This window comes from Rhincodon typus, chromosome 37, assembly GCF_021869965.1.
Source record: "Rhincodon typus isolate 14 chromosome 37, sRhiTyp1.1, whole genome shotgun sequence".
Taxonomy (NCBI): Eukaryota; Metazoa; Chordata; class Chondrichthyes; order Orectolobiformes; family Rhincodontidae; genus Rhincodon; species Rhincodon typus.
Window position 1 is genome coordinate 6,035,476 of NC_063368.1, and position 10,804 is coordinate 6,046,279.

General features: G+C 45.3%; 1 protein-coding gene across 1 annotated transcript in view; it reads right to left on the minus strand.

Moving 5' to 3' along the window:
• Positions 1–10,804, minus strand: part of xrcc6 (X-ray repair complementing defective repair in Chinese hamster cells 6) — a 29,832-nt gene that overhangs the window by 2,404 nt on the left and 16,624 nt on the right. The window contains exons 7-10 of the mRNA XM_020520758.2: positions 7,265–7,426; positions 6,490–6,619; positions 4,782–4,882; positions 3,290–3,406 (exon numbers count right to left, since the gene is read on the minus strand). Of these exons, the coding sequence (XP_020376347.2) occupies positions 3,290–3,406; positions 4,782–4,882; positions 6,490–6,619; positions 7,265–7,426 (510 nt within the window). The remainder of the gene's footprint in view (positions 1–3,289; positions 3,407–4,781; positions 4,883–6,489; positions 6,620–7,264; positions 7,427–10,804) is intronic.

The window sequence follows — 10,804 nt, forward strand, 5'->3', positions numbered from 1 at the left end:
CTGATTGGTCGGCAAGTCGATTCTGATTGGTCGGCAAGTCGATTCTGATTGGTCGGCAAGTCGATTCTGATTGGTCGAGATGTTAAGGTCCCTGTGCATCAAGATATGCAGTTTCAAGCAAACCTAAGCAAGCCTGACTAATAATCGTAAATTATTGTTCCCTTTGAAATCTGGCGTTCTTGCATCTGTCCTGATGAGTAGAAAAGGATTGACAGCCTGTCTTCTCTTTGTAACAATATCCAGGTTTTGCAGCACCAACCGTCTGTCTGTGTCATTGCTCACTGAGTTCGGTAACAAAACCACAACACTGCGTTCCAATCGCTGCTCCCTCTGAGATGAGCAGCCTTGGAAATGGAGAATGGCCACTAGGACAAGCGACTCTGAAGTAGAGTCATATCAGACTTGAAATGTTAACTCTACTTTTCACTCCATAAATGCTGCTAGACTTGCTGAGAATTTTCAGTAATACTGTTGCCATTTCAGATTTCAAACCCAAGGGCGGCATGGTTGCTCAGTGGTTAACACTGCAGCCTCACAGCGCCAGGGACCCGGGTTCCATTCCAGCCTCGGGCGACTGTCTGTGTGGAGTTTGCACATTCTCCCCGTGTCGGTGCAGGTTTCCTCTGGGTGCTCCGGTTTCCTCCCATAGTCCAAAGATGTGCAGGCTAGGTGAATTGGCCATGCTAAATTGCCCGTAGTGTTCAGGGGTGTGTGGGTTATAGGGGGATGGGTCTGGGTGGGATGCTCCAAGGGTTGGTGTGGACTTGTTGGGCCAAAGGGCCTGTTTTCACACTGTAGGGATTCTATGATTCACAATATTTTGTCTTTATGTTAGGATAAGTAAACTGGTTTCCTACTGTTAATATCTTTGTGGGTGGCAGTCTTGGTTTTAATTAGCATTCTTGCCTCTGAGTGTAGGAGGGAAAATGAGGAAAGGTTGGACAGGCTGGAAGAGTTTAGAAGAATAAGCAGCAACTTTACTGAAATCTATAAGGTTCTGTGGTGTCTTGACTAGTTGCATACAGAAAGAATGCTTATTCTTGGGGAAGAGTCTATAATTCGGGGTCACTGTTTCAAAAGAAGTGGTCACCCCTTTAAGACAGAGATTAGGAGAATGTTTTTCTCAGAGAGTCATGAATCTTCAGAACTCCCTTCCTCAAAAGGCAGTGGAAGCAAAGTGCTTGAATAGTTTTAAGGCGGAGGCCAACAGATTCTTAATAAGAAAAGGGGGTGAAAGGTTAATGGGAGTAGGCAAGAGTGGAGTAATCAGATTAGCTATGATCTTACTGAATGGTGGAACAGGCCCGAGATGCTGAGTGGCCTACTGTGGAACTGCTATCTTTACCTGGACTGAGTGCTCCATACGTTCAAGCTCACTCCAGAGATCACAGCACAGACCTGACACTTGAGCTCTGAAAGAGTAGCAGCCACGCAGAGGTGCCATCCTTTAGATGACATTGATATCCTGATGGCTCAGTCAGGAGGCTGTCAAAGATCCCACAGCACTATTTTGAATGATGAGATAGGAATTCCCTGGCAACAGTTTATCACTCACTCACCAGAAATCAGAGAATGTCAGGTCACTGTGGACGAGTTAGGCCGCGGGGTCTGGTTCTGTGCTGTGTAACTCAATGACTCAATAACTGGCCATTATTACATGGTATCAGTTCTGAAGAAGGGTCACTGGATGCAAAACGTTGACTGTGCTTTCTCTCTCCACACAGATGCTGCCAGACCTGCTGAATTTCTCCAGCAATTTCTGTTTTTGTTTCTGGTTTCCAGTATCTGCAGTTCTTTCAATTTTTATTATCACTTGATGGCTGTGCGATGTAAATCAAACAAAGAACTGTGGATGCTGGAGATGTGAAACAAAAACAGAAAAGGCTGGAGAAACTCCTGGCAGCATCTGTGGAGAGAGAGAGTCCAGTGACCCTTTGTCACAACATGAAGAATTTTTGCTTCAAAATACCTAATTTTTTAAAATTCACATCATGGGTTGTGGATGTTGCTGGCCAGGCAGCATTTACTGCCCATCCCTAATTGCCCAGAGGGCAGTTTAAGAGTCAACCACATTGCTGTGGGTCTGGAGTCACATGTAGGCCAGGCCAGGCAAAGATAGCAGTTTCCTTCCCTAAAGAACATTAGTGAACCAGATGGGTTTTTATGACAATCGACCGTCTTCATTAGACTCTTAATTCTGATTTTTATTGAATCCAAATTCCATTATCTGCTGTGGAGGGATTGGAACCCAGGACACCATGACATTATCTGAGTTTCTGGATTAACAGTCTAGTGATAATACCACAAGGCCATCACCTCCCTTTCATTGGCTGTAACTTGCTTTGGAACGTCCTGGGGATGTGAAAGGGTGCTAAAGAAACACAAGTCCTCTTCCTTCTAGTGATCAGCTGACTCAACAGTGTCAGATGATTGGACAGGGGCCTCTGTCTGCATGGCTCAGGGGTACAAATTACTAACACAATCTGCCTCTCTTACCTGGGCACTTATAGAGTCGGAGAAACAGGCCCTTTGGCTCAACTTGCCCACGCCACTCAGTTTTCACAATTAATCTAGTCCCATTTGCCTGCGTTTGATCCATATCTTTCCATATCTATCCATGTAGCTGTCCAAATGTTTCTTAAATGACAAAATTGTATTCAACTCCACCACTACCTCTGGCAGCCCATTCCAAATACTAATCACCCTCTGTGTGAAAAAAGTTGCCCCTCTGGACGCTTTTGTATCTCTCCCCTTTCACCTTAACCCTATGCCCTCTAGTTTTAGACTCCCCTACCTTGGAGAAAAGCTGTTGTCTATCTTCCTTATCTCTATGTCTCTCATGATTTTATAGATGTCTATAAGGTCACCCCTCAGTCTCCTATGCTCCAGGGAAAGAAGTGCCAGCCTATCCAGCCTCTCCTTATAATTCAAACCTTCCACTCCAGGTAGCATCCTAGTAAATCTTTTCTGGACTCTTTCTAGTTTAATAAATTCTTTCTATTGTAGGCCACATACTACTCCAAATGTGGCCTCACCAACGTCTTATGCAGTTGCAACAAGATGTCCCGACTCCTATACTCAATGTATTGATCGATGAATGCAAGCATGCTGAAAGCCTTCTTCACCTGCCTACCTGTGATTCCACTTTCATGGAGCTATGAACCTGTATCCCTGGATCTCTTTGTTCTGTAACACTCCCCAGGGCCCTACCATTGACTGTGTAAGTCCTGCCTTGGTTTGCCCACTAAAATGCAACACCTCGCATTTATCTAAATTAAACTCCACTTACCCAGCTTCCTCTTGTGATAGCTCTTTGCCTCTGGGTTATAGTCTGGAGGGTAGACCAGATCCTTGAACTCCTCAGCCAGCTTCCCAATCCTCTTGTCAATCACATCATTCTTCGGCACTGTGTGGAGAACAGACTGTTTAGGTTTCATTTGTCACCTGTGTGTGTGTGTGTGTCTGTGTCGGTGTGTGTATGTGTGTACGTATGTGTATGTGTCTGTGTGTGTGTGTCTCTTTCGGTGTGTGAATGTGTGTGTCTCTGTGTATGTGTGTCTCTGTGTATGTGTGTCTCTGTGTATGTGTGTGTGTGTGTCTGTGTATTTGTCTGTGTGTGTGTTAATTTCCTTGTTTGGAGGTTGTCCCCTTGCCTCCAGGTTGATCTGTGCTTGGGCTTGGGGCCATGGGTATTAGACACTGCGTGTGAGTTGTACCTCTCTCAGCAGGTCAGGATGAGGTTGTTGCTGAGCTCACCGGGTTCCACTAAAGCCAAAGGATCACCCATTGCGTCTTCTCCTCCTGCCCTCATGCCTATACTTCCACAGCCCCAAAACATCTCTTCACCAACATGCAGTCCCTTTGCCGACACTCAACCCTACAATAACTCCATCCAGCTCAGTTGCTCCCACATTTCCCTAAGCTTCCCCCTTGCACACCCAGTTCCCCGCTCCACCCCCAAGCTCCCAACCCCCATCTCTACAGAAATCCCAACATTCACACATTTAGATTTCCCAGGATGGAGACCCATTGGGAGGGGAAATCATGGCTCATTTCCATCTCACTGCTTTGTGGATGTTTCTTCAGTTGGAAAATGCTTCCCTGTTATTTTGTGGTGATGTCGTCAACTAACCTGCTGCAGGCTTTGATTTGATTTATAATTGTCAAGTGTACCTAGATACAGTGAAAAGTTTTGTTTTGCGTGCAGTGCAGGCAGATCATACCAAACAAAGATCACAGGGTGACAGAACAGAGTGAGGAATACAATGTTACGGTTGCAAAGAAGGTGCACAAAAAGCAAGACCAACATTAGATCTGAAATTTGCAAGGTCCATTTTGAAGTCTAATAACAGCGGGGAAGAAGCTGTTCTTGAATCTGTTGGTCAGTGTGCTTAAGCTTTTCCATCTTCAGCCTGACAGAAGAGGTTGGAAGGGATTATAACCAGGGTAGGAGAGGTTTTTTATGATGTTGGCTGCCTTCCCGAGGCAGCGAGAAGTGTAGGTGAGTCAATGGATGGAAGGTTGGCTTGTGTGATGGACTGGGCTGTTCACAACTCTCTGTAGTTTCTTACGGTCCTGGGCACAGCAGTTGCTGTACCAAGCCACGGTGCATCTGGGTAGAATGCTTTCTAAGGTGCATCTGTAAAAGTTGGTGAGGTTCCTTATGGACATATATACATACAGGCTGCAGCTGAGCAGGCTCTTCTGCTCTGTAACATGACTGTTACATACCCTCTTTTGTCATTTGGCAGTCTCTAGGAGCTACACAGTGGGATACTCACGTGTCAAGTCTTCCATCTCTTCTGGCTCCTTTAAATCGAGTGCCAAAGCCTCCAGATTACGGAAGTGCCGCTGAATGACTGGATTCTCAAAGCTCTCAGGCCTGTTGCCAGAGAAATAGGAAATGTCACTGTTTTATCTGTAGGAAACACCGCAGGGAATATCCATTTCCTGTTCATCTGCACAAGCGTATATCATTTTTAATCTTTTAGTTCTTTAAGTCTTTTGTGGGAAGTGAGCAAGGCCAGTGTTTGTTGCCCTCGAACTGAGTGATGCGTGAGGCCATTTCACACCACACTGCTGTGGGTCTGGAGTCACATGTAGGCCAGACCAGGTGAAGTTTGGCAGATTTCCTTCCCTAAAGGCCATTTGTGAACCAGATGGTATTTTTCTCCCCTCAACAATCTCATCACTGAAACCAGCTTTCAATTCCTGCTTTGATGGAATGTGAAAGGCATTTCTAGTGTTGAGCTGACTCAACACTGTTGGATGATGGGATAGGGACCTCCTTCTCTGTGTGGCTCAACTCTATCCTGAGAGGGGCAACTTACTGACACAACTTACCTCGCTTTAATTAAACTGACTGAGTTGGTTACATTTGCAGTGCTTATAATGCCACCTTATGAGCCACTGTGCCACCCCCTAATGTCGCTCGCTGATTGAGAAACAGCAAAAGAGGAAAATCACAAAGGCCAGACATGGGTATCAGGCTGCGGGGAGCCTTGATATGCTTTTCACCCAAACTGAAATGTGAAATTCTCCTTGGCTTTCTGCTGGCTATAAAGGTACTGGTGTCTTTCCCCCACTCCTAACATTCCATGGGCAGTGCCATGGCTCAGTGGTTAGCATTGCTGCCTCACAGTGCCAGGGATCCAGGTTCGATTCAACCCTTGGGCGACTGTCTGTGCGGAGTTTGCACATTCTCCCTGTGTCTGCGTGGTGCTCCGGTTTCCTCCCACAGTCCAAAGATGTGCAGGTTAGGTGGGCTGGCCAAGCTAAATTGCCCGTAGTGTGCAGGGATGTCCAGGATGGGTGGGTTAGCCACAGGAAATGCAGGGTTACAGGGATAGGGTCTGAGGGGGTGCTCTTCGAAGGAACAATGCAGATTAGTGGGCCAAATGGTCTGCTTCCACACTGTCAGGATTCTATTCCATGTTTCCAGTGTTGGTAGCCTTGCCTTCAGCCACCTCAAATCTAAGCCAGTGCTTCCAAAACTTTTCCTCCCTCGCTGTGACCCCATTCCGAAGCTTGACGATCACTGTCACCCGTTGGTGAAACTGGCGGGGGTGGGTGTGTGTGTGATGGCAGTGGGGAACACCTCAGGGAGAAGAGGGTCAGTCATTGCTGCTTCAGAGCTCTTGATCCTATTTGGGGTCCTCACTGGGGGAAGCCCTGTGGTAAGCCCTGACGGTAAATTCCTTCCATAACCTTCACTCTCCACCTTTTAAGATGCCTCTTAAAACCTACCTCTTTAGCAAAGTATTTGGTCACATGCTCTAATATCTCCTTATATGGCTCATTGTCAAATGTCACCCAACTGCACTCCTGTGAAGCAGGTGTTCTAACCTATAAGGTGCTATACAAATGTAAGCTCTGTAGGAGCAGTTTCAACCCTTGCAAAGGTGTCTAGCACACAGAGCCCTCCTCAGTACAGCAACGGCTGAGTTGTGCTCAGCTTTTAAGGGCTAAGAGAATATTCCCTAGACCGACCTGTATTTAAACCGAAGTTTCTGCACAATGAGCTTCATCTTCTCGATCTGATCCTCGTTGGCCACAGCCTTCTCCGTAAAGTCCACCTTTCTGATGTCATCGGCGTAAGGCAGAAAAATGAGGTGGAATCCTGATGGGAAAATGTTGCAACAGTTTTACCGGTATCTAGAGCTGGTAGAGTGTTCTGCACTTACAGTCTGCGTGAGTTAGAAATGGTGTCCTTGATGGGCCTCAGGATGAACATTTCTACACAAAAGAGGGCACATCCACCACCAGTAAGAGCAACGATCTTTACAACTACCTCCTGCAAACCACAACTGTGTCTTTTTTTGGGGGGAATGGCGGGGGTCCTATGGATGCCAGGAACCTTTGGGCACTTTGACAATTAACAACAGAAAACCAAGATTCCGTCTTCCCTCTTGGCTGGAAGTTAACAATCCCTTGCACTATTCTGAACACGTAGCAGGAGTGTTCGCCTCAGTGTCCTGACTGATATTTTACTACTCAATCAGAGTCACTCATTTTCACATTGCGACTTGTGGGAAATTGACGCATGCAAAATGACTGCCACATTCGCATTTTCCAACAACATCCGCAAGCCAAACATTCACTGGCTGTAAAGTGTTTTGGGATGATACTGAAGCGATGAAAAATGCCTTAGAAATGCAAGTCTCTCTTTGGCTTCAGTCAGCAGACAGTGTGAAGGTGGAGAACCTCAAACCTGAACAAAGATGAAAATTAAATGTTACTCACCCAGTCAGGAAGTGCCACTAACCTGGAGGGATGATCTGCATCTTCTGATCGTCGAGCTGCTCCTCTTGTGGGACCATCGCCACAAATCGGGGTGGGATGTTCCTCCGGGGAGTGTACCGGCAAACAGCGAACACCTCCTTCTCCAGGCACTTGGTAAGCAGCGCACTGAATAAAGTGGTGCTTCCTGTCAGGAATATCAACACAGACACAGACCTCAGCAAAACCTGCATCAGCTCTGACCCCAAATGCAAGCAACTGTTGAGGAGCACGAGCTGAGGAGCAGGGCTCTCCATGTCACCTAACGAATGGTAACAGTAAAGACAGCCAAGAATATTATTTCATGTTTAACCAGAGTAAGAGGGCCCTGAACATGACATTTATATTCAAAGAGTGAGCACCCTTTGGAATTATCTATTAGACAGAGCAAATGGACAGAAAATTGAGTGCCATTCAACACATAACCAGAGTCATGCAGCACGGAAACAGACCCTTCAGTCCAACTTGTCCGCATGGACTTGACATCCCAATCTGACCTAGTTCCATTTGCCAGCATTTGGCCCATATCCCTCTAAACCCTTCCTATTCATGTACCTGTCCAAATGCCTTTTAAATATAATTGTACCAGCCTCCACCACCTCCTCTGGCAGTGAATTCCATACACACACCACCCTCTGTGTGAGAAAGGTCCCTTTAAAATTTTTCCCCTTTCACCTTACACCTACAGCCCCTAGTTTTGGACTCCCCTATCCTGGGAAACAGATGTTGGCTGTTCACCCTATACACGCTCCTCATGATTTTATAAACCTCTATACAGTTAATGAGGAGGCAATGGCCTAGTAATATTATCACTGGACTGTAAATGCAGAGACCCAGATAATGTTCTGGGGGCCTGGGTTCGAATCCCGCCACAGCAGATGGTGGAATTTGAATTCAATAAAAATATCTCGAATTAAGAGTCAAATGATGACCATGAAGCCATTGTGGATTGTCAGGAAAAATCCATCTAGTTCATTAATGTCCTTTAGGGAAGGAAACTGCCTTCCTTACCTGGTCTGGCTTACATGTGACTCCAGACCCACAGCAATGTGGTTGACTCTTAACTGCCCTCTGGGCAATTAGGGATGGGCAGTAAATACTGCCTGGTCAGCGACATCGTCATCCCGTTAATGAATGAAGGAAAAAAAAACCCTTGGCCTCTGATGCTCCAGGGAAAATAGCTCTAGACTATTCAGACTCTCCCTATTGTTCAAACACACCAGTCGGGGCAACATCCTTGTAAATCTTTTTTGAACCCTTTCAAGTTTAGCAACATCCTTCCTTATAAACCAGACACACAGGATCATAAAAAATAAAAGCAGTAGTAGGCCATTTGGCCGTCGAACCTGTTGTGCCTTTATTTATTCTCTGACTGGATGTCGGTATTGCTGGCTAGTCCTTCCTTACAATCCCTGATTGCCCTCGGACTAATTCACTCACAAGAGGATAGTGAAGAGTTAACCACATTGCTGTGATTTGGAGTCACCTGTAGGCGAGGTCAGGACGGCAGATTTACTTCTTTGAAGGACAGTAGGAATGGCTGAGAAAAATACATGTTTTGTTGGAGCATTTTTTCTTGCCATTAGGACACGTCACAAGAATTACCAAAGTAAAAGGAAAACAACATTTACACTGTGTGAGAAGAGAATGCTGATCGGTAGGCAAGTGGATTCTGATTCATAGAAGCATTGCCATGAGGAATGTATCAGTTAATGACAACTGACAGTAACTGCCAAGATTTGTTTAAATTTTAAACAACAACTGACTGATCAAGGCATTGACTTGACATAGGAACCAGACAAAAGCTGTCAATTATTATGTTGATTTGAAACATGTGCAGCATATATACATCCTTTTGGTCTGTAAAAACCAAGACTCATGTGAAGAATTACACCAACCAATTCAGGATTGTCTGTTTGCGTGTACTGGAATACACAGAGAACCCTGTTCTTTACAGACAGAAAGAACATGTACACATACACTGCACCAGTTTTAACTTAACAAAATAGGCAACTACCATTCTCCAGTTCATTTCTCAGGGCAATGTTTTGACCAATCAGAGTCAACTTGCCGGGTTGAAAACTTAAGCAAAGCTTCGTAGTTTTTTTTATTCATTCATGGGATGTGGGCACCACTGGATGGAGACAGCATTTATTGCCCCATCCCTAACTGTTGAGAGTTAAGAGTCAACACATTGCTGTGGGTCTGGAGTCACATGTAGGCCCAGACCAGGTAAAGATGGCAGATTTCCTTCACTAAAGGGCATTAGTGAACCAGGTGGATTTTTCCAACAATCAGCAATGGTTTCATGGTCATCAGTGGACTCTTAATTCCAGATTGTTATTTTTTCCCACAACATGTTGGAACATTTGCTGCTATTTATAAAGTATTTTTCATTCTCCATACTGCCAGCACAGTTTCCCCATGGTGGGATTTGAACCCAGGTCGTCTAAAAATTTCCTGGGTCATTGGATTAACAGTCTAGTGGTAATACCACTAGGCCATTGCCTCCTCAATCATCAAGTGTCAATCATTATTAATTCTCCATGACAATGCCTCGACCAGGGTCCACTTGCGAACTAACCAATGCTCTCTTTTACTTTGGGGTTTCTCATGAATTGTCCTGATGAGGGCACAATGGAAAGCTTTGACAAAACGTGTGTTTCTTCAGCAATTCCCAAATTCTGTTCAAGCTATAAACACTAGGACATCAATGAGCCCAGATACATTTTGATCACAATTGATGATCATTGTCATGCTTATTGCTATTGAAATTAGCTTGAGAAATCCAGACTTATGAGTTGAATTTAAATTCCACCAGTTGCTGTGGCAGGATTTGAACTTGTGTCCTCACAGCTACTCAATAAGATTATGGCTGATCTGTTCGTGGCTTTAACTCCACCTGCATGCCTGTCCCCATAACTGGTGACTTCCTTATTGATCTAAAATCTAACTGAGCCTTCAATGTATTCAATGGCTCAGCCTCTGCTGATTGCTGGGGTACAGAGAATATCATAGACTAGTAGGAGGCAGTGGGCCAGAGGGAGCAGTTACAAAGAGCTGAATGCCATTCTCCCATCTCTAAGTCATCAAGATTCTCGGGTCATATCAAACAGTGATAAGTTCCCCAAAATAGAGGTATTCTGAACAATGACACATTAGCACCAGCTCTCTTTAGTCTGGTTGCAATGTAAGTGGATGCAATGCCACGAACCCCCACCATGGTAATATCTTTTTCCACAACATGTTGGAACATTCGCTGCCAAGTAAAAACTATTTTTCACTCTCCATACTGCTGGCACAGTTTCCCCATCATTTCTCCCGAGTGGGTCTGTAATCTGAACCATCAACTCAGTGAGGACAAATAATGAAGCCTCGAGCCATGCTGGTAGCTGTAACTGTGGTCACAGGTTACCTGTTATCATTGGTTAACGTTTCGGGTCCGGTGACCCTTCCTCAGAACTGATGGTGGCTGGGAAAACAGTTTATATGCAGAAAATAGGGAGGTGGGTGGGGTAGGGAGTAA